Genomic DNA, 22,257 nt, shown 5'->3' with positions numbered 1-22,257 from the left:
TTAGAAAGGCAGGCACAGATGTAGAACTGGTGACACAGAAATCACGAGTGGGATTCAAGAGGAAAAGCACCACCATGGAAAGGTTTGGAATATGAATGGGAAAAAAAATAAAAATAGCTGGAAAATCAGACTTCAACACCTGTGAGGGTCTGTAGGAGGCACAGAGCTGGCCAGTGCTCCCCCACCTTTGCAGAGGAAAAGGAGATTTCAGCCACAGTTAACCCACCTTCAAGAAATGCAGTGCTGGGGTTGAACTCACATATTTCTCCTCCATTTTCAGTCTGTCTGTGACCTTTGCAGCAGGGTGAGGTTTCTTTACCTGCCTGAAGCCTCCCTGGATTTAATGTGAAGGATTTTCTTGGCTCCTTTGCTCCTGAGTGGGTGTGTACAAATACACTGTGGCTGTTATTACAGCGATGGATCAGTTTTGATTCGTGCCTACTGAACTTTCCAGGCTTAACCACGAGCTGCTCCTCTCCTTGTGAGTTATCTGATTCCTGCCTTAATAGGTAGTTGTTTACAGGTCTGATAATTCAACCTTTACCCTCCCTGTTATGACTTGTTCTGAGGAGGAACTGAAATCTCCTGTTGCTCTCGTGTTTTCCACCTTTGCAGATTCCAAACTCCTTTGAGTGTCTGCCATGCTGTGATATTGCTCTGTGACTTTTCAACCCACAGGGATTTCTGTCCCTACTTTCTGATGCAATTAATTATTTGATTCCTTCCCTTAACATAGGATACATAGTTCTTTTCTCAGTGGGATTCTTATGCTGTAAAAGTATTGTCTTGCTGATTTTGTTTTTTCCTTCCACAAGGTTACTTCGTCGAGGAGAAGAAGTCGGATCTCCTTCCCCTGTCCAGCCGCTGCTGCTGGGCGGGGGAGGGGCAGCCACGTGGTAGGCCCTGGGCCTGGACAGAGATGGGAGGTGAGGAGGCCCTCAGGGATGGAAGGGTGGAAGATCCCAGGGAGTCAACCCTGGGGCAGCCATCCCCCTCCCAGGAGGGAGAGAGAGAGCCGGCGACACCGAATGTGATAGCAGCCGGCCCAGGAGGAGAAGGGGGGGAAGAGTGGCCGGCCGGAGCGGCAGCGTGTGTGGGAGTGCCGCAGCTCGGGGACAGACAGAGACTGAAAGTTTTAACCCCTTTCTTTCATGATTGGGGCCTTGCAAAAAATGCTAATCCTCCTCGAAGCTGAATAAGAAGGGAGATAATAGGTGAGATGAGACAAGGACCTGGCCCGAAGAACGTGGAGATGATTGAATGGGGAGAGATGATTTGGAGTGGCCTTTTGGCTGGACTTTTCTTGTGGCCATGGACTCAGTTTGTTCCTGTGACAGAGAGACTGCACTTAGGGGGAAGCAGTGGCTCAGAACCAGGAGGGTTCATCGTGAGGACCCCCCGGCCCCAGGGGGTTGGAAAAATATGGGGGGGACAGATGTCCCAAAGCAGAGACTGTGCCTTTTTGGAGTGAGACGAGGCATCCTGGAAAGACAACCCTAAAAGCAGCTCTGGCCATGCACGGTGGTGAGAGCACTGGGCATGGAAGGAAGATGTCACAAGCGGCAAAAGGACTTTTTCCGGGCGGTGCCGAAGTGACAGGGAAGCACACGAGGTTTCAGTGTATTTCTAGGGGAAGCCTATGGAACAAGAAGGACTCCTCTCCTCTTCATGAACTGAAGTTTGAGTATACTAAAGTGTGGTGCCAGGCTGGGCAGTTGGGGATTTGGGAGAATGAATCGGATTGGGAAAGTCAGGTAGTGGGGAGGAGGAAAGTGGTTTTTCTGTAAGGTTTTCTATTTTTTTTTCTTTTCCTTATAGTTTTTCCTTTTTTTCCTGTAGTTTAGGTAATAAAGTGTTCTTTATGTTTAAGCTGGAGCCTGCTTTGCTTATTCCTGGTCACATCTCACAGCAGACACCAGGGTGAGGGAATTTTCATGGGGGCACTGGCTCTGTGCCAGGCTCAAACCATGACACTTCCTTTAAAAAATGCAGGCATTGCTAAAGCAAAATAAATAGGAAGATGCTTGGGAGATCCTCTAAAAATAAACTGAAGATAATTTCTTCTTATATTTCAGGAGCTTTCACTGTCATTATGAAAATATACATATCTGTAAATGTGTTTAGAAAGATTGGGTTAATAGAAAGCAGCATAAGCAGAAGAGGAAGTAGTAGCATTATTTTATTTATTTTTTCAGCTAACCACAGGAAAATAAACTGCACAGTAGCACAGTCGGAAGCAATGCTGGAGATAAAGACTTTCTGATTAATACAGAGATAGTGCTTGTAAAATGTTGAGGTTGAGGTGCCAGATCTAGATCTATCTGCTTCAGGGCTGGAGGTTGTGTTTGGCTTTGCAGACAGTCTTGCATGTTCATTTGCATCACCATGTGGTGCAAGTGGCCATAATTCTTAGAAAACTCAGCTCATCTATTTCATGTGCTTGGTGTGAGCTGGAGATACACCAGCCCAGTGTCAGTAAAAAAGAAAATCCATTTTTACCTCTGTCAAAAAGAAGATATTAAATAATTACTGCAAGATATTGGGCTGGAGATTTGGTATGGTTGGGTGAATTCCAGGCTCAGACAGATGCAGAATTTTAAGGTTTGCTTTAGAAAATAAAAATTGTTTCCGCAGACCGAACAAGTCCACTTCAGGCCCAAATGACATCATGCAGCAAGACCTGCTAATAGCCAAATATTTTGCAACAATTACCCAGTGACCTCAATAGCAGTGATGGCACAGTAAAATGGCAGCAAACGTGCTGAAATAACAGAATTGTTTGAAATACACTTGATGAGGAATAAGTTTTCTGGTTTTGTAACTTTCTCAGTGTGACTCTGTTGCCAGACTCAGAAGAGTCTCATATCACTGTCTCTGTTTCCTCTCACCAAAATCTCAGGTGCCCTTGGTAAGTAACTGGAAATACTGAATGGCTGTGGAGACAGGTTCCTCACTGAATAAACCACCACAGATGTGGAAACCCAGGGCACAGGGAATATTCCTCTGTCTGCTCTGGGGTGCCCTGACCCCCAGGGCAGCACTGACTTTGACCCTCACTCATGGAGAAAGTGAGAAAGTTTCCCAGGCTTCAAGATAGACTGGAATGCACAAAAGTGTGAAATAGATTATAGAGAGTAGTGTAGGTGTGTCACTTGGTGAGAAATTGAGGTTTTGGGATTTTTAGTGTGGTGTAAATGGAAGGGCACAGGGTGTCATCCTGGGTTTCTTCTTCATGCTTCTTCTTCCTTCTTCTCCATGGGTTTGGGTGGCATTTTGTAATTGGGCAGGAAAGTCTACATTGCAGCTCTTTGCGATCAATTATTACGTTAAAAGGGAAATAATCCAGGTGTCAGTTCTTAATTGCATAGTTCAGTCTTAAAAGCCCTTGTAACAAGAGATTGTTGGCCATTTTGTGCCTTCTAATGAAAAGCTGCCCAACTCACAGTACTGAGACTGTTTTACTGATAAGAAATAATAAACACCTGAGTCTGAACATGAACTGCCATCTCAAGTGCCTTCAGTGCAGACCCAGGGAAACCAATGACTGGTACCTCCACAGATTACTTCAGGAGTTAGAAACACTGGAAAATTATGTAAAATTAAAACAGGAAGTGAAAAACGCCAATCACTTGTTTTTAAAGTTTTAAAAGTTTAATATCAATAAAATGGTTATAAAAATAGTAATACAATTAGAGTAATAATTTGGATAATTTGAATTAGGACAATATGAGACAATAAAGACAAAAAGTTACAGACAGTCTGGGTACCTTTTTCTGGGCAGCATGAGCTCAAAAAAGAACCCAATTAACAAAGGATTAACCCTTAAAAATCAACAACCTGTTGCATATTCATACATCTCATATATGATGCATAAATCCCATTCAAACACAGGATTCTGTTTGGTCAGTGTCAACTTCTTCCTCTGAATCCTGACAGCACCTTTGAGGCACGAAGTTCGTTTCTTCTGATAATGGAGCAATAAATTCTTTTTCTCTGAAAGATTCAGGTGTCCTGTGGCTGCTATGTCGCTGTGAGTCCTTTCTTTAAAAAAAGTATCCTACATAGCTTAGTTTCTATTTTAACATTTTTTAATAACCCAAAACTATATTTAACACGCTACTTAAGAGCCTTAATACAGCATTACTTTCTAACACAACACATATAATATTCATTTTAATATTTGCGAAAAGCCAATCATAAAATACACGCATTTTTCACGCAGAACATCCAGAGCAAACAGTGCTGGTATAAATCCAGCCCTGCCCTCGGCTCCTGTCACGGTCACCGTAGAGAGCAGCGCCTGCCCCCTTGCTCTCGGGAGGACGCTGAAGATTCCAGTGAGGCTGTCCAGCGCTCCTAAACAACCCAAGCGCCCTCAGGGCTTCCCCTCCAAACCCTTCCCCATCCCCGTGGCCTCCTTCAGACGTGGTTCAGGGATTCTATGAGTAAATAAAACCTCCGAGAGCGCAGATCACACTTGGCGGGCACCGTGAGAACCCAAAGGAACTCGGGCTTATCTTCCGCGAGGGCAGCTGGGGCGGGGACAGCATTCTACCCGCCTCCTGCACTCCCTGCCGCCCTCCCAGCCTGACTGCTGTATTATTTGCCGTGCCGCCTTCCCAGTCCCGGGATTAGCCGTGCCGCCTCTCCCATTCCCGGGATTAGGCGCGCCGCCCTCCAAACTCCCGGGATTTGCCGTGCCGCCCTCCCAGTCCCCTCAGAACGGCCGCGAGGGGCGGCAATGGCGGCGCTGCCGCTCCCTCCTCCCGCCGCCGGAAGGCGCTGTGGCGGCAGCGGCGCGGGGCGCTGTGCGCAGGCGCGGCCCTTCCCGGCGGGCTCAGCGCCGGCTCATGGCGGCGGCGGCGCCGGGACGGGTGAGCGGCGGCTCCGGGCCCGGCCCGGCCGTGTGGGGAGGCGGCTCCGGGCCCTGCGGGTGTGGGAGGGCAGGGCAGGGCGGGTGTGCCACGTTCAGCGGCTCCTTGGACGGTTCGGTTTGTGTGGAAGATGGGGGGGGGCGTCAGGGCCTGCTTTGCCCCCTCTGTTCCCAGAGTGACGGAGGTCGCAGCCCGCCCTTCCTTTTACCGTGGGGACAGCTCCTGTGCTTCGCTGCCTTGTCCCTTCCCGCGGTGACAGCGCCATCCATCCATCCATCGGTCCAACATTGAGCTGGGGAAGGGCCTGGAGCACCGCTCTGAGGAGGAGTTGCTGGGGGGGCTCAGCCTGGAGCAGAGGAGGCTCAGGGGGAAGTTCTCGCCCTCCACCAGTCCCTGACAGGAGGGGACAGTCCGAGGGGGTCGGGCTCTCTTCACAGGTAACAAGCGACAGGACAAGAGGAGATGGCATCAAGCTGTGCCAGGGGGGGTTCAGGTTGGACATCAGGAAGAATTTCTTATCAGAAAGGGTGGTTAAGGTTTGGAGCAGACTGCCCAGGGAGGTGGTGAAGTTTCCATCCCTGGAGATGTCCAACTTAAAAACGGATGTGGCACTGAGTGCTCTGGTGTGGGTGACAAGCTGATCCTCAGACAAGATTTGGACTCGATCGCAGAGATCTTTCCTACCTTGATTGATTCTGTGATTCCCCAGTGCCTGCTGTCTCCCCCTGGATAGCATCGGTCCTGCTGCCAAAATCCCACTGCTCTGTGGCAGGTGGGAATTCCTGCCACACCCTGTCCTCATCCTGTGCATCTGTGCCTTTATAACCCGCTCTGTACTCATCCCAAAGCCAGATAATCCTCAAAAACCTTTCCTTTTGCAGTAAACTTCTTGCTATTAAGCCCTAATTGTTCATAAGCCTCTGCAGGATTCAATTAATTCTTGAGCAGTTCTCATCACCTTTCAAACTGTTACTTTTATACAGCTTTGCTCTAGTTTTGTATATTGACCACTAGCCAGAAAAAGGTCACTTTTCTCTGGCTTTAGGAAAAGTGAAATAAAAGGTGGGGTACTCAAACTATTAGCAAATAACCTGGAAATAGATTTATGGTGTCATTTGAAGTTTTTTTTTTCCTTTTGTCTTTCAGTTTTAAATTGAAGAGAAAATGTCACTTTACGATGACTTGGGGGTTGAGACCAGCGATTCCAAAACAGAAGGCTGGTCCAAGAATTTCAAACTGCTGCAGTCTCAGCTGCAGGTGAAGAAAGCAGCTCTCACACAAGCAAAGGTACAGTCCCTTCCTGTTTTTCAGACTTTTTTCCTGTTCAGTGTATTGTTTGTGACCTCAGAATACTGATTTGATAATCAGGTAATTTTGCTGGCATTTGTCTGTGAGTTTGTAGCAAAGAGCTTGGCAAAGCTGAAGGGGGAAAAGGGAAAATTCATTTTTCTTAGAGGAAGGGTTTCAAAATTAAAACTGAAGGAAGCAGTAATGTATGTGCTGCAAACCTCTGAGCTTTTAGCCAGCAGAGCCAAAAGCTGATCTTCAAGTTTAGCTTTAAAGATCATAACATTCAGCTTTATAAAATTATTTTTTAATGTAAATAGGGGTCACTCTATAATTGATTATTTACATGTTTACATTATTTATGGTTGTTATTTAAAGGCTGTTGGTGCTAACCTGCAAATCATTATGTATTAGAAATTTTACAGGAAATATTTCCAGAGTAGATGAAAAGAAGGAGTGCCAGCTGATTTTTATTAGACTGTTACAGAGCCATTTTCTCTTTTTATTGCTGCTTCTTTTAATCTCACCCTTTTTCTTTGAGCAGCGTTGATATTTTGGTTCAGGCAGGACACAGGTGCTCTTTGGGCTCTATAGGTTCTGTAGTGAAATTAATTAATTAAAAGAAGAATCAGTAGCGCTGATGTCAGATACCTAAGTAGCCATAGCATTTTTTCACTGGAATTACTCCTGATTTATGCTGCTGAAATTGGGGGCAGGATTTGGTTGAAAATTGGAACAAACTGGATGAAATTTACTGGCTGCTGTATTTGTTATATTCTTTGTCCATGTAACTGATGTGCAGTGTATCCATAGCCCAACAGAAAAATAGAATAGGATTAGAAAATTCAAGAGTTCAGAAAAGTTTAAAATATTTTATCTGATGATAAATTGGAAGAGCAGTAGATCTTTGAAATAAATCCAAGTTTCTTAGAAACTAAGTTCAAACTCACCTGAAGTGATTGGATGAATTTTTAATGTGTGTTTCTGCTCTCAGTCAAAACCTAGGACTATTCACCTACAGCAAAGTATATCAAGCAAGCTGATTTTTAGAAAACTGCTTTATCTTTTTTAGACATTGTGTGTTCTGGTGATTTTTGCAGAGTCAGAGAACAAAACAAACCACAGTCCTCGCTCCAGTGATTGACCTGAAACGAGGCAGCTCCTCTGATGAGAGACAGATCGTGGACACTCCCCCTCACGTGGCAGCTGGGCTGAAGGTGAGCCCAGGGCAGCTGAAAGTTCCAAATGTTTTGGAAGTTTAATGTTTCCTAGTGGTCAAAAACCTGATTGTTTTCTGAGAATATATTCCTCTGCTGAGAGTTCTTTAATTAAAATTTCAGTTTCATTCAGACTTATGTGTGGTACAGCATGGAATTACCACGGTTAATGTGCAGTTATAAAAAAGTGTTCTTAGAATCCTAGAATCCTTCAAATTACTTGGCAAGACAGCAATTTGGGCAGCTAAATAATGACTCTAATTGTGTTTGCACCAGTGTTGGAACTGGACCTGTATAACAATCAGCTGATAAATAAAAGAACTAAAGCCACCTAACCTTTTAAATGAATTTCTTGTGGTAAGGATTCAAGAGAAACTCTCTCCCTGCAGCTTTTTCAAAGCAAAAGTTCTGAAATGGTTCTTTCAGATTAGAGAACAGTCTGTGTGCCTCTGTTGGTATTACATTAATAGCAGCTGATAAAAAGCTTGATGAGATTGTGTGGGAGGACCCTGCAGATGGTTGCAGCAAAAGATGTCATAAAGCTTCTAATAATGCATTAATGGGGTTTGAAAAATTCCTGTCCATGCTCATTTGCTGCTGATTTACATTTTGCAAGGGGAGGGGGTGGTTCTTTCTTCATGGGAAAAATTTCATGTAATGAGAGACTGGATGAAATGTTAGATTTAAAAAGAGCCAAGATTTCTTCTAGCACCAGTGGGATTAGGATATTACCTGACGTTACAGAAGGAATCGGAAGTGTTAAATTTTTCCTTTCCAGCTGGGTGTTGTTTTCAGATCTGAGCTCAAAAAAGAATTTCTCTTTTTTCCAGGATCCTGTCCCCAGTGGTTTTTCTGCAGGAGATGTGTTGATTCCCCTGGCAGATGAGTATGATCCCATGTTCCCAAATGACTACGAGAAGGTGGTGAAACGTCAGAGGGAGGAGCGGCAGCGGCAGCGGGAGCTGGAGAGGCAGAAGGAGATTGAGGAGAGAGAAAAGTAAGGCTTTTGTTTAGAGGCTTGGCATAGTATCTAAATAACCATGTCAATTTATTTAATTTTATCTCTCTACATTCTTGGAAGTTCTGAGAGTGTGAATACTGCATGCTTGTAGAAACAAGAGCAGTGTTTTCATTAATATGTTTTAATGCTCTTGGTAAAAATCACCAAGTAGTGCAAAAACAATAAGAATTATCAGCTTTGCAGCCTCTTTGGGTGAAAGTCCCTTGTCAAAATTATTCTAAATTTACTTTGTTTCAATAATAGCAGCAATATTTGGGTATATCATGCATCATTAGCAGACTTTGACCTTGCAGGTGTTTTAGAGTATTTGATGTCATTGTCACCTGACTACAGAAAAACTTTTTCAACACTAAGTGATTAACCATCCTTTCTGCTTCTAAAAACTACAAACTGATCCATGGATTAATTCAGTTTTAAATGTAGCTAGTACAGCCTTTGAGAGGCATAATTGCATTTCCTTTTTTAATACTCTGCAATCACTAATTTAATTATTAAGTAAGTTAATTATATGTTTATTAATCTATTGTCTCTGGACAAAAGAAAATACTGCTTTATTTTAAATGCCCTTTCCCTGAAATAAGAAATCTCTGTAATCATGTTAAGGAAGTTGAATGCAGATTCAGTGTCTGATTGTTCTAAGTGGTAAAATGTCTGCCAGCCAAGCAGAAGATTACATTTGCTCATTTCAAGTGAAGTGAATAAACCATCCTCATCAGAGTATGAATCATCTGGAATTACAGTTCTGCTGTCCTGTTTAGATTGTGGAGATTAATATCTCTAGTCATTGGGTCTTCTCTGTCTTCTTTTGGTTTTAACTTTATTGTTTTGATGGAGAAGCAATGCCTGAGGCTCTGCCCTGCTGGCATGCAAGACCTCAGGAATCTGGGATGTCATTCCCACAGCTTCAGCATTGACTGCTCTTTAGTTATATTTTTATACATGTAAGCATTAGAGAAAAGAGGTGAAAAATTCATAATAAATTCAGATTTCAAGCAGGGAAACAATCTCAGCCAAGCCTTCATCAGGTGTGTTCTTTGGAAGCTCAGGCTGCACATTTGTTTTGATTTCATAGGGTAGAGATTCAGAAATTGTGTGGTTCCACAGTAAATCTGTTTTGTCATCCTTTAGCACAGTTTTTGTGGCTGTGCTAGGAATGAGATTTGATTTGTGCACTAGGTGTGCACTTAACTTTTGAGGAAAAGTGCTTTTCCTTTTTGTTGTATTAAAATGAGCAATTCCCTGATCGCATCATAGAACAGCTGAAGTGCAAACAAATCTTGAAGCATTCCTTACTTCTTATTAGAAATTATTCCTGAATCTTATTTTAATTGCTAAGCAAGTGTCTCAACAATCTGATGTTTAAGCATGAGGATATTTTTTATTCAGTAAATGATACTGCTCTGTGTAGTCTGTGATGGGAAATATGAAAGGGGTTCTGTCCAAAGCAGGGTGATTGATTAATTAATGTCTGCTGCCTTGCTCTCTGTTCCATGCAAGGCCTTTTCCATTCAGTCACTGTTCTGTTTAGACAGGATTTATTCAGATTCCTCCTCCTTTCCATGCATTCTTCTTGGCTCACTTGCAAGTAGAAAATAATCTTGACTTAGATCCATCTTCTGTTTAACCAAAAATGCCCCATGATGGTAAAAGCAAAGAAACAAATGGTGAAGGTGTTAACTTGCACTTTCATGGGAAGTGTGTTAAATGCCAGTTGGGTGGAGCAGAATAATTCACCCTGCAGAGGTGGGATCACAAATTAAAAGCAAGAGTTAACTTCCATGGTTTCTCATCTAACTTGCTGTGTCTCCTAGAAGGCGTAAGGACAGACATGAAGCCAGTGGCTTTTCGAGACGACCAGACCCAGATTCTGATGAAGATGAAGATTATGAAAGGGAGAGACGGAAAAGAAGTAAGGGAACTGCTTATGGTTCTGGTGTGGAAAGAGGAGAAAAAGAGGGAGGGGAATTCACAGTCCTGTTTCATGGATTCTGGATTTCTCTGTCCTCACATGAGTACACTGTTCATTCTGAGCCTTTAGAATAAATCTGGCATTTTATTACAACATAATGTAATGTACAATACTGGTATTTTTCCATGGAGGCAGGTGGCAGCCAAATTACTTGTGGAAATAGCTCTGTTTAACCTTAGTTTGTACCTATGTGTTGTAAGTTTCTGCATGGTGTAGGTTCCAGGGAAGGGATGAGGTATGACATAAAATCAGGCTGTAAGAATCACTGAGTTTTCACTATTGCAGCCTTTCATTCCTGCATTTGTTACATCAGTGCCCTCAGAGCTTGTCAGGTGATGTAGGTCAGAAATATGTCTTTGCATAAACAAAATTAGTCTTTATTGTCTTTCAGCAACAAAGTTACAGCAAATAATTTAAGTCTGTTGTGATATCCTGCAAATGTGTTGTGTTCCCTTTTGCTCACAGGTATGGGAGGAGCTGCCATTGCACCACCCACTTCTCTCGTGGAGAAAGACAAAGAACGTGAGTGCTCCAAAATCCTCTTCTCTAAACCCAGCAGTGTTCATTTCCTACTCAACTTTCTATTTAGTTAAGTCCTCCTGCTTTTCCCATTGGATTCTTTGTAGCAGCAGGGCATGAACAAGTTCTTGGTTCATGGGGGGAGGCTGTGGGGGACCTGTGATGCTGCCCTGCTTCACATCTCTGTGCTGAAGAAATCTTTTTGCATTGCTGGACAAGTGGCTTGGCAAACTGGGCTCTTACAACCATGTGCAGCTACTCACTTCTGATATGAAAGAAATATCATAGGCAGATTTCTCTGGGTAGATTAGAAACCTCCACAGTCTGCAGAGGGAATTTTTCCATTGCTCTTTCCTTGAGGAGCTCCTTAGTGAATATATTTTCTAAAGGACTTTTGCACTAGAGACAGAATTTTATAAATTTTTCTAGGATGCAGTTTAGCTGAAGAGATTTGTGTGCAGTGGTGGTGTGAGGATCTCAGTTGTCCACGAGATGGCATCATCCTGCTAGAGGAACAAAACCATTCCTTTATTTTTTCCATGTCTAACTGCTGTAAATTTTGAAATTTAAAGCAATTACCAGTATGTTTCTGCTTTAAAAAATAATAATAAGAAAAAAATCTTATGCACACAAAATTTTTTTAAGAGTCCTCATTGTATTTATGACAAGATTAAAATGTAGAAAGTACCTCAGAACTTAAGTGAATGATACAGTGAAAGCATTTGATATGTATAAACATTCAAAAGAGAAAGACATTGTTTTGAGTAAATAATTAAGAGCAATTGATCAGTGTCAAGGAAAAGTAGATATATGCTGGAAAGAGTAGATATACCCTTAAGGAGACAGTTTTTAAAATGTGACAAGGAAATCTTTGTATTGCTTCTTACTTGGTGCTCAAATCCAGGCTGGAAGAAAACAAGAAAATATTGGTGTAGCAAAAGTCCCATAGTCCAGTCCATCTTCTGTTTAAATAGGAATTCTTTTTCCTCATATTACATCCTCAAACTTCATGTCTGGCCTTTTATTTGATAAGATACAAGAGCTAGTGTACAAGAAAATATTCTGAAATTAGGTCAGTCTGATAAAAGTCCATAAGTCCATTCAAAAGTGATTTTTTTTCTAGTGTTCTAGTAGGCTTTTTTAATTTTCATTTTGCTATTTAAGTTGTCAGTGGAAGGTGATTTAATAATTTAACTAGTGTGATTGAGATACCCAGATCCATCTCCATCCCCAGGAATAGCTGCAGTTCAGAAATTTCCAGTGAGATGAGTTACATTCATTCTTTTTAATAGACTGATTTCTCTGCAAATGTGCAGTGTATTTTTATTACAGTCCTTGGGCCTTGAGTTGTGTGCATTGATCCATTTTTGTCTTAATTCTCTTCCTGGTGAATGAGAGTTTGTCCTCTGGATAATCTCTTTGTAGTGCAGGTCGTCTCTTAATGTTCTTTTTCTCCATTTAATAAGAGGTTAATGAATGCATTCTAGAGCTGTGGAAATCTATATCTAATGAGGATATAGATTCTATATTGGATTGGATTCAAATCTAATCCATATTCAATCTGCATCCAATGAGGAAAATCCAGAATAACTCAGATGTTGTTTCAGAGAGAGAAGTGAGGGGATGTCAAAGCAGTGTGTGCAAAGGAAACATTCTTCTCATTTGGATTTATGTGTAAAACCTTTTCGTAGTTTGTTAGGATTTTATTGAAAAAAACCCAAATGTGTTTTTTTTTTTCCAGCTGTAGCATCATTCCCATATGAGGAGGAGTCAAGACCTCGGGCACCTTCTTCCAAAGCAGCAATTCCTCCCCCAGTGTACGATGAGCCAGAGAGACCTCGTTCCCCCACAGGACCCAGCAACTCCTTCCTTGCCAACATGGGGTAAATCAATGAGTGCCTCCTGCACATTTTGTGGGAAAAGGCATTGGAAAGTGGTGGAAACCAAGAGCTTGAAATAGTTTGTCAGGAGAGAAGAGCACAACCCATTGCATGTGTGGGGTTAGTCTGAGTTCAGAGAGTGCAAACTGGCAGGATACAGGAAAAAATGTGGATTGAGAGGATTGGGAAAAACACATCTGAGGTGGTTGCATTCAAGGCTGTGCTTTTAAGCCACACTCCAGCATAAAGTGTTTATGGCAATGAAGTGTACTTGAAAACACAGGTGGCATGTTAGTTCTATCTAGGTTACTTTTTCAGCTTTGTCTTAAATTTGCTACATACCAGCAAATTGAGATTTCAAATCATTTCAGCTCCGCTTTGTTGTAAAATTCACAGTGTATTTTACATGAATGTAGCAGCTGTGGCTGCAAATCTGCCCAGTCACTTTCCTGCCTTGTATGTGATGTTGTGTCAACTACTGTGGCAACAAATGAAGGTGAATCTATAGCTAAAAACAGTTTAGAGACCTCATTTTTGGGTTTATTGGGTTTTTTTTTAAATTGTCCAGGACAAGATAATCAAACTTGGTACAGTTGGACCAGCTTGTGCATTGCTACCACCTCTAATTAGTATTACCATGGAACCCTAACTTCATTGAAGGAAGGGCTAAAAATCTGACCTGACCTGCCTTACTTTGACCACACAATTGGCTATTTCTTCTGTGACTTAGGGTTTTAATCTTTCAGCATTACATAGCCAGACTTTTTAGCCTTTTGCTTAGAAAAAAAATCATGTAACTTGTAGAAGCTCCTGTACTTTCTGCCCCTGTGTAAGGCAGTTTTAGGAGGTAGGATATTTGAGCACTCAGGAGAAATGCAATGTTAATGTTTTGTGGAAGAACCTTTATGAACTTTTTTTTCTTTTTCTCATTGCAGGGGGACAGTTGCTCACAAAATCATGCAGAAATATGGTTTCAGAGAGGGCCAGGGGCTGGGCAAACATGAACAGGGGCTCAGCACAGCACTGTCAGTAGAGAAAACAAGCAAGAGGGGTGGCAAGATCATTGTTGGTGAATCTACAGAGAAAGGTAATTGTGTCCTGCACCAAATGTATGAAAAATGAAGCTCCTCGATTTCTGTTTACAATCTGTCCTTGTTGAAAACATTAAGAGTTGGAAAAATGAGTCATATTTGTTCTTGTAGAAATTTATATTTTTTTATCTTTTTGTAAAGTGATCCTGTATGCATTTTTTTAGCTCATCCTTCCCTTCCTCCATCAGTTGTCCTCTTTTAGTGTTGGGGAAGCATCTTCACTTCCAGGGCTGATCCTGCTCTGCCCTTAGAGCTTTTTCCCTGTCTCATCCTGTTGATATTGCTCTCATTTCCCTGCTCTTGTCTGATCTTCAGACAACATCCAGGCTTCTGTGTACAAGTGGTAGAAGTCAGAATACTTTTAGTCTTGTAGTTCTTATGATACAATTCTGAGCTTAGGAATTATTTCCGTCTCAGAAGTAGTACATTGTCAGTGTTACTGCTGAATTCACACCTTTGGAATTTATTTTTCTGCTTACTGTCATTCCAGGTAGCTACAAGTTGTGAATAACTATTCCTCACCAATATGAAAGTACATTTTGTAGCTTTTATTCCATTTGATCAATAAGATTCTGATAAAAGTCCCTAATTGAGCTTTAATCTTAAATTATATCATGATTCACTGTTTTGTCTTCAAACAGAAACGGGCAAGAAGGCAGATTCCAACCCCTTAACTGAGATCCTGAAATGCCCAACCAAAGTGGTCTTACTGAGGGTGAGTTGGGAGTCAGGGAATGTGTCTTGGTGTTGAAATGTTTAAACCTCTGCTCCTGATGTTTAAACTTCTGTTCCTGATACAAAACTCTGCACATTTCGAATGGTTCTGGCCTGCACCCACATGGTGTTCTGTGTTCTGGAGGAATTATGTGACTTCTGGGGTACAGGCTGTGACTTTAAGTCAACACTGCTTTCAATTGTGCAGTTCCCTTGCCTTAGGACAGGGAGCTGTCTCCTCATGTAGCTCTTAAGCTTTTAAACTATTTGTGGTCACAGTTCACAGAGCATCTGTGATTTGTCCACACAATCACCTGCACAGACTCCATCCAGTGAGCTGGGTTTGTTTTTGACTTTCAGAACATGGTTGGTGCTGGGGAGGTGGATGAAGACCTTGAAGTTGAAACTAAGGAGGAATGTGAGAAATATGGCAAGGTTGGGAAATGTGTCATCTTTGAGGTAAGAGATAATCTGTCTCTATTTTTGGCTGCTCTGAGAGTAAACTGGGCACTCATCCCTCACACCTGGAGTGTTACTGCCTAAGAGAGCCATACATAGAAAATCTCTCAGGGTCCTTTACTGTGTTGGAATTCTGGATTTTCTATATCTGTAAGATACAAGCTTATAACAATAGCAACTGTGTAAAAACCACTTGAGTATTTTGGTTTTGGAACCTTTTTATTTTGCTCTTTCACTGCCTTTGGGAAGAAAAGCAATTGAAAACAATGTTCTCACTACTGTTTTAATTACTTGTGGCTTGGGGTTTTTGTTTTGTTTCAGATCCCTGGTGCCCCTGATGATGAAGCTGTAAGAATATTTTTAGAGTTTGAACGGGTTGAATCTGCCATCAAAGGTAGGATCCTAAATTGTGTCCTGTGCAGCTCAGAGTAACTTCTGTAGAGAGATTAAACAGTCTCACTGCTCAGGCTGTTTAGTTAAATAGATGTTTATTTTATTGGATTGCTGCTTGCTGATCTGCTCCTTGTTTCAATTCCAGCTGTTGTGGATCTAAATGGAAGATACTTTGGAGGCAGAGTGGTGAAGGCTTGTTTTTACAACCTGGACAAGTTCAGAGTGCTGGATCTGGCAGAACAAGTTTGATTTCAAAAATCTAGCTCGGGTGTCATTGTTTTGGCAATCAGGTTTTCAGCAGTAGGCTGGGAATAAAGAAGAGAAAAGTAGCTTTCCTGGCAGACTGGAAACAAGCCTCATTGAATGGATTTTACACATTCGTTGTCACTTATGGTTTTTTGTAATATAAAGCCCTTTGAAAGTAAGATTCACGTCTGTGTGGTTTTGAATTGCACATTCCTGCTTTCTGCTCTGGGGATCCTGGTTTTTTTTTTTGAGCTTTCAGATGACTTTGCTCTGTTGAAAACCCACTGCTGAGGAGATGCTTTGTATTCCTGCTTTCTTTGTTCTGCTTCATCATGGAGTCCCTGTGCTGGATCCACAATAAGTGTGAAGCTTTGGACAAGGACTGTGTGCTGTGATCTGCTCTTCCCTGATGGTCTCTCCTAGAGTTAGAGCCTTGCTCTCCTGAGTCCTCATCTCTGCACACCAGTGATTTGGGTCATTGCACAGTAGCAGCTGGTTTGTTCTTCAGGACAAAGCTTCTGTGCCAGAATGGAGACTGAAATAACAAGGATTGAGTCTGGCTTCACAGAGCAAAAGAAAATCCATGTCTAATCCAGGGAAATGGAGAAAGGGGGGAATTATTAAGACTCTTAGCAGGAGCTCTGTGCTGGAATATCCTGGGATAACTGGTTGCAGGTCATTAGTAGGGAGAAGGGAAACTCCTTCCTGTATCTGGCCAGCTGTCAGAATCTCATTCTCTAACTCACACATAGGCAACTGACTTTGTTTAACCATTTGTTCTTTCTGTTTATATTTCTATTTTTGAGGTCCAATACCATCAAGGTTAGGCTTTCTTTTGGGAAGGAGTGCTTGTGGAAGTTTTCAAAGTAGGAGGCCATGGAGGGAAGTTCTCATGAAAATCTAAAGAGTTGACAAACCAAACTACTAAACACTACTACTCTTAGTTTTAACTTGATGTGAAATAGTACACAGCTCTTTCTGCTCCTGGTTTTATGTTTGCCTTTTGTTTGGGAACAGTGTGTGACGAAGAGATGCCAAGAGGGGACTCTGGAATGGTGGAAGTTGTCTCTGTGCCCCATTGCACCCAGAATTGTGGAGATACTGAGGTGGCTGTGAGCCCTGAGGGTGTTTTAGCTGTTCGAAAGTTGATGCTGGATGTTTTTTTCCTGTTACACACATGGACTGGGGAGAGGGGGGACACACCTGTAGTTCAATGCTGTGAATATCTCCAGTTCCTGCCCTTTTGTTGAGTTTTGGCTGCAGATTTCTATGACAAACCCTTGGCTCTTGTGTTTTGCTTATTTTGTCTGCTTGTGTTCCACCAACCTCTGTACAAACATTTGCTTGTAAAACAGAATTTTTTAAAAAACCTGGTATTTTACCTGCTGTGTGTTGGTTTCCTTACTGTGCTCTTGTGTTGGGCAGGGCAGTTCCTCAGAGTTGGGCACTTCCTCTGCTCCACCCTCACTGCAGCAGAGGTGAGGAACAGCCCTGACATCAAAACCACAGAACTTGGGGCAAAAATCTAGAATCTAGATCTGTTCCTGCCTCTGCTCTTTGTTTTCTCCTTGTTTTTGAGCAACACTTTAAGGTCTTTGCTGCTGTGTAGTAAAACAGATTAGCCTGCTATGAATTAGCATAGGTTTGCTTGTAGTACTCAAATAATTTGAGTGGCTGCTGTAGAAAGTTTAACCACTGGTAGCAGATAGAATGTGATCTGAACTTAGCTTGAAATATGACTTGGCTTTAAGCAATGTGATATATTTATGGCTCTTATTTCAGCAAATACCTCTTGAGTGACTAGGCTGTAAGTATTTCCTGAGGTACACAGGCTGTTTTGTGTGCCTTGAACCAGCTGTTCTGCTTTTCAGCACCAGCTTGTCAGCTTCCAGTCTGATAACTTGAAGGTTTTCCATTTGCTGAAAATGGCTTTATTGGCAACTTTTGAACCATTTCATTCTGAGAATCCTTATGGTGATTGAAGACAGGAGTAAAGTTTATCCATGAAAATGTAGGGGAGAGGGTTTGTTCATTTAGTATTTTGTGTAGGAGATTCATGCTATAAATGAGGTGTTTTTCTGTACCATGGGGATACTGAAGGAAGCAAACCTGGAGCAGATTTACCTCCCCTGAGTTCCATCTGTGTGGTGGAGGCTGCACAAACACGTGACAGTGGAGCCAGGTGTGTGAGCAGGTGATGCAAGCAAACCTGCACAGCTCTGGAAACCTGCAGAGGTTCAGGCACTCACTGAGCTCTGGGGGCAGACTTTGTCTCCTTAGCAGGAAGCATTTTTGGCAAATGCACCTTCTCCCTGTTTTTCAACACAATGTGTTGGCTTAGACTTCCTCAGGCATGTTTGTACCTTGCATACCTTGAAATATTTGGTTCTGAATTTACTTCTCTGCTGGAGAATTGGCCTCCTCTGGAATCTTGCCACTGACTTCTATTTCTAGTAGCTTCTCAAGTAACTTTTTATCTAACACCTCCAGCTCTTCCTGCTTACACATCCAGTTTTCTCCTCTGTTTCATCAGTGAGTGCCCTTTCCAAAGGCTCAGCAGCTCTTAATTTGGAGCTCTTTGCAGCTACCAAGTTTGACTTGGTGGTTTGTCTTTACACCCTGGATATTGTGCAGCCACCTCATTCTGTCATGTACCTTTGTGGTGACTGGTCTGAAGCATTAATAATATTTTTGTTTGTCTTTTTGTGTGGTGCCCTAAAAGGTTCTGATTTCACAGAAAGTGAAGAGGATGATGGGCTGTTAGGAACATTTACCTTACTGGTTTAGTGCTTCAGGTGAAGCACTTGGTGTTTTTCAGTTATGGTTTCCTAAATTTAACCTTTAATTCCTTGGCTTAAGCACCTGTGTAAATGCTGTGATTCTTTAATACATTGAATAACTGCATCTCCTCTTGGGCTAAGTATGAACTGTTCATTGCTTCTGGGAATTCAGATTAGAATTAGAGAGATCTGAGTGTCCTGAAGCCAGCAGGAGGCTGAGAGGGACGTGTAGGACGTGTCAGCCCAGAGCTGAATGAGGTGCCTGGTGCATTAACAACCCTGAGGTCTTAAGAGCAGGGATTTGCACAATGGCATCACTGCCTTGTTCTCTTCTTAATTCAGAACACTGGCTGCTATATTAATAGTGGGGATTTAGTGACTTGATTACCTTCCTAATTGTTCAAACCCCAAGGTGTTTTTGAGCTGCAGCAACAATTTAAGCACATGGGTTATGATTTATTTTCTCACCTGCACTTAACCTGTGTTGAAGTTCACTGTCAGTTTATCACTTTGCCTGCTCAGTGAAGTCACTAAAATCTGATGTGAGTAGGAGTTTGCAGGGAACATCTTTAGCATTACTGTTGTCAAAATCTTAAGTTTGCTTTGCCACTCTTACATGAAAGGTGAGAGTTGCCCCAAAGAACTTTCTGTGTGAATAGCCATGGAGGGAGAGAGGCAGAGACAAGAAATATCTTGCCCAAGGACATGCAGAAGGTGGTTTGGAAAGTTGGGATTACACCCTATTCCCCTGTACTTGCAACTCTGCAACCAAAACCCACATTCCATTTGGTTGCTTTTTATTGTGGCAACAGAAAATAGGATTTCTTAGCCTTGAGCTTTGGATTCTGAAGGAAGTTCAGAAGGAGATGTAATTCATGTGCTGCAGTCTGTGTAAGTGGTTGCCTTAGGAGAGGCTTATCTGAAACCAGGCTCCTGTGGGAGATTTGAGTGTGTCAGGGTATTCTACCCTTCTGTGCAAGAGAAAAGATGTGTTGTAACATCATTCAGTTCTTTTAAAGATAGACAAATATGGGAGGTTTCAAAGAGGATCTTAAACTCGCAGATCCTTCTTGCTCCACAAGCAGAAGTCTAATGGGGAGTGAGAACTTTCAGTCCTCACAGCACTTGGTGCAAGAGGCCTTGAGCAATAATTTTCACCTTGTGTTACATTGAATTAATCCCCTGTTCCTGCCTGGGTACAGGACTTGGCACTTCTCATGGAGCTCCATGATGTTCCTGCCAGCCTCTTCCCAGCCTGCCCAGGTCCCTCTGGGTGGCAGCATGACCTTCTGAGGTGGCTGCCACTCCTCCCAGTCCATGTGATCTGCAAATTTGCTTTAATGAAGGTGTTTAAGAGGGCTGGACCCAGCACTGACCCCTGGAGTTCACCCACAGCTCCTGGCCTTCAGCCAGACCCTGAGCCACTGATCACTCAGACAGATTTTGGTGGCTGCTCCTGCAGCTTCAAGAGCTTTGTGAGGAGAATCTCACATATGACAATGTTTGGAAGTCTTACAGATGTCCAGGTAGACAATACCCACAGCTCTCCTCTGCCAGGCCAGTCTTGCATTGTGGAAAGTTAAGCTGGGCAAGCATGACTTCATAGTGAATCCAAGCTGTGGCTGATTTTCTTGTCCCTCATAAGAAGACTGTTAGATCAGCTACTCCCAGAATTGTAAAAATTATTTAAAATTCTCTAAAAATTGGAAGAGAGCAAGAACATCCACACAGCTGAGGTCCATGGATGGATGCATCTGGCACTGGTAACGTGCTCCTAGCTGGGTGCAGGACTAACCCTATTCCTGTTCCCAAAAAAGCAGGAGCTGCTTGTGGTCATGGAGGACTTGGTGTCACTTACAAGCACTTTGTGTCACAGTAAGTGCAGTACTGTAATGATTGAGTTCTTTAGGGAATTCCTGCCTTTAGGTGATGAGTTATCCTTAAAGACAAACAGGGCTTGATTGTGTCTAGCAGTGTGTGCTCTGTTCATTTTGCTGTCACTGAGCAATGAGAGGACTCACCCAGGAGATCTGGATTCTTGCTGTGTTGCTCTGGGCAGATGTAGGTTCTTCATAGATGGGTTTGAACCTGGGCTTGATAATTTTTTGGTGTGTCCTATAGACAGGACTTTGGATAAAAGAGTTACCTCTTGCCCTGTGCTGCTGTGATTTTATTCAAGCTGCAGAGCAGTTAAAGGGCAATCCCAGTGCCTTTCTCATCCATCAGTTTGGTTTATCCTCACACATCCCCACTGGCTTCTGGTTGTGGCTGTAGAAGGTACTTCTGAAAGCCAGCTGGAGATGATCAGGCAGCTCCTGGCAGGACACATGGCCCTTGATTTTGTGCTTAATATGTGAACACAGCTTTTTCTTACCTGTGGTGCAGTTTAGAGGATGAATTCATCTGCTTTGCCTTGTTTTGAATCACAAAATCATAGTATGGTTTGGATTGGAAGGGATCTCAAAGACCATCTGGTTCCAAACCCCTGCCATGGGCAGAGACACTTTCCACTAGACCAGGTTGCTCAAAAATTAATCTTTTCCTCAAAAGACTTTAGTGACATTTCCTGCTTCACAGAGGATGACAGGACTTTTTAAGGATGCAAAACTGGTAATTGTATGAGTTGCTCATAACATCAGCCAGAGCTGACAGACCTTAACTCCTGGGCAGCCTTGGATGTAACCACAGATACTCATGCCTTATGTCAGGAGCAGTAAAGGAGTAGCTGCTCCTTTTTCCTCCTCACTGAAGGATTTATTGACTCTGAAACTTTTTCTAAATGAGTGCTTGGATTGGTAAGATTGCCCTTCTCTTCCTGCAGGTCAGTGGGTTACAAGTGCTGCTTGCTTTGAATGTCCAGTGTGATTTTACCTCCTATTGACTGCAAAAAATATTTTGTGCCACTCAAGGTGCAACAACTCAGTAGTGGCAAGGAGAAAATGAAATTCTATAAAGTCTGCAGGACTTTTAACTGCTGCACAAAAACATGGGCAACCCTAAAGTCTTTCATTTCTGTTTCTAAAGAGAGAGAATGAATGACAAAATCCTGTCTGTGTGCCTGTGTTTGGTACTTTTACCAGAGCTGACCACAAATACAAAAGTGATCCTGTTGTCAGCTGTGCTCCTTTAGGCATCTTGCTGCTTTTTTGTGTCAGGTGGGGCTGGATCTTGCTGGTGGCTTTTTGTACACAGGTGCAAACACAGCTTTCCATGTCAGTAAGCAAAGTCCTGTTTGAATGGGAGGAAAATGGATATTGAAGCGGAAAAGGTGCAATGGAAGAACAGCTATGAAAGCCAAAGGAAGCATTTTGTAAGTTGAAGAAGGGATAGTTTGTGTGTGCTCCTTCCTCTCACACCCTGATTCCTGCTGAGGTCATGGTTGTGGCTTTTTGGCTTTTTCTCTTTTTAGCATCAGGAAATTGGGAAATCCCAGAGCACAGTGTTGTTACTACAGAAATGTGAAAACACAGCCTTATGTCTTGTGTCCAAACAACCTCACCCACCCCAAGCTTTCAGCCCTGTAGCTGTGGGAATAGGGGACAGGGCACAAATGTCCTGCACCCAGCAGGCCCTGTCTCCCATGCAGGACATCCCCCTGCCCTGCTCTGGGACTCCCAGCAGTTGCAGCACTTGCTTAAAGCCCAAAACACCCTCAGCTCTATGGAAAACAAGATCTTTCTCAGGAAGATGCCTAACCCTTTTCTTTCTTCTCTCCTGCTTCTTCTTCCTCCTTTGGGAGGAGCATGGGTTTCCTTTTTTCAAAGCAGCTTTTAAGCATCTTGCCACTTCACAGCCCTTGAGCTGTTT

The 22,257-nt window shown here is 42.7% G+C and overlaps 1 protein-coding gene across 3 annotated transcripts; it reads left to right on the top strand.

The window, feature by feature from the left end:
* Nucleotides 1-4,799: 4,799 nt before the first annotated feature.
* RBM17 (RNA binding motif protein 17) lies at nucleotides 4,800-17,051 on the top strand. 3 transcript variants are annotated; one of them, XM_064703079.1, is made up of 12 exons: nucleotides 4,800-4,874; nucleotides 6,021-6,161; nucleotides 7,262-7,378; nucleotides 8,209-8,375; nucleotides 10,211-10,308; nucleotides 10,834-10,890; nucleotides 12,629-12,770; nucleotides 13,703-13,854; nucleotides 14,500-14,573; nucleotides 14,933-15,031; nucleotides 15,353-15,425; nucleotides 15,570-17,051. In XM_064703079.1, exons 2-12 carry the CDS (start codon nucleotides 6,039-6,041, stop codon nucleotides 15,671-15,673), a joined length of 1,206 nt encoding a protein of 401 aa, XP_064559149.1. In that variant the 5' UTR covers nucleotides 4,800-4,874; nucleotides 6,021-6,038; the 3' UTR covers nucleotides 15,674-17,051. The 3 variants fall into 3 exon arrangements, with proteins under 3 accessions (XP_064559149.1, XP_064559151.1, XP_064559150.1); XM_064703081.1 differs by having other exon boundaries at nucleotides 10,214-10,308; nucleotides 15,570-15,849; XM_064703080.1 differs by lacking the exon at nucleotides 4,800-4,874 and adding an exon at nucleotides 5,725-5,936 and having other exon boundaries at nucleotides 15,570-15,849.
* The last annotated feature ends 5,206 nt before the right edge of the window (nucleotides 17,052-22,257 follow it).

The sequence above is a fragment of the Zonotrichia leucophrys genome, chromosome 1A, assembly GCF_028769735.1.
Source record: "Zonotrichia leucophrys gambelii isolate GWCS_2022_RI chromosome 1A, RI_Zleu_2.0, whole genome shotgun sequence".
NCBI classification, from domain to species: Eukaryota; Metazoa; Chordata; class Aves; order Passeriformes; family Passerellidae; genus Zonotrichia; species Zonotrichia leucophrys.
This window is presented reverse-complemented; position numbering and strand designations above follow the sequence as displayed.

Bases quoted from the DNA above. Each gene is read 5' to 3' on its own strand.
- RBM17 (XM_064703079.1), top strand. From the start codon at position 6,039: ATGTCACTTTACGATGACTTGGGGGTTGAGACCAGCGATTCCAAAACA. The intron at 8,376-10,210 runs GTAAGGCTTTTG...TGTGTCTCCTAG, and splicing joins GAGATTGAGGAGAGAGAAAA to AAGGCGTAAGGACAGACATG. The intron at 15,426-15,569 runs GTAGGATCCTAA...TTTCAATTCCAG, and splicing joins GGTTGAATCTGCCATCAAAG to CTGTTGTGGATCTAAATGGA.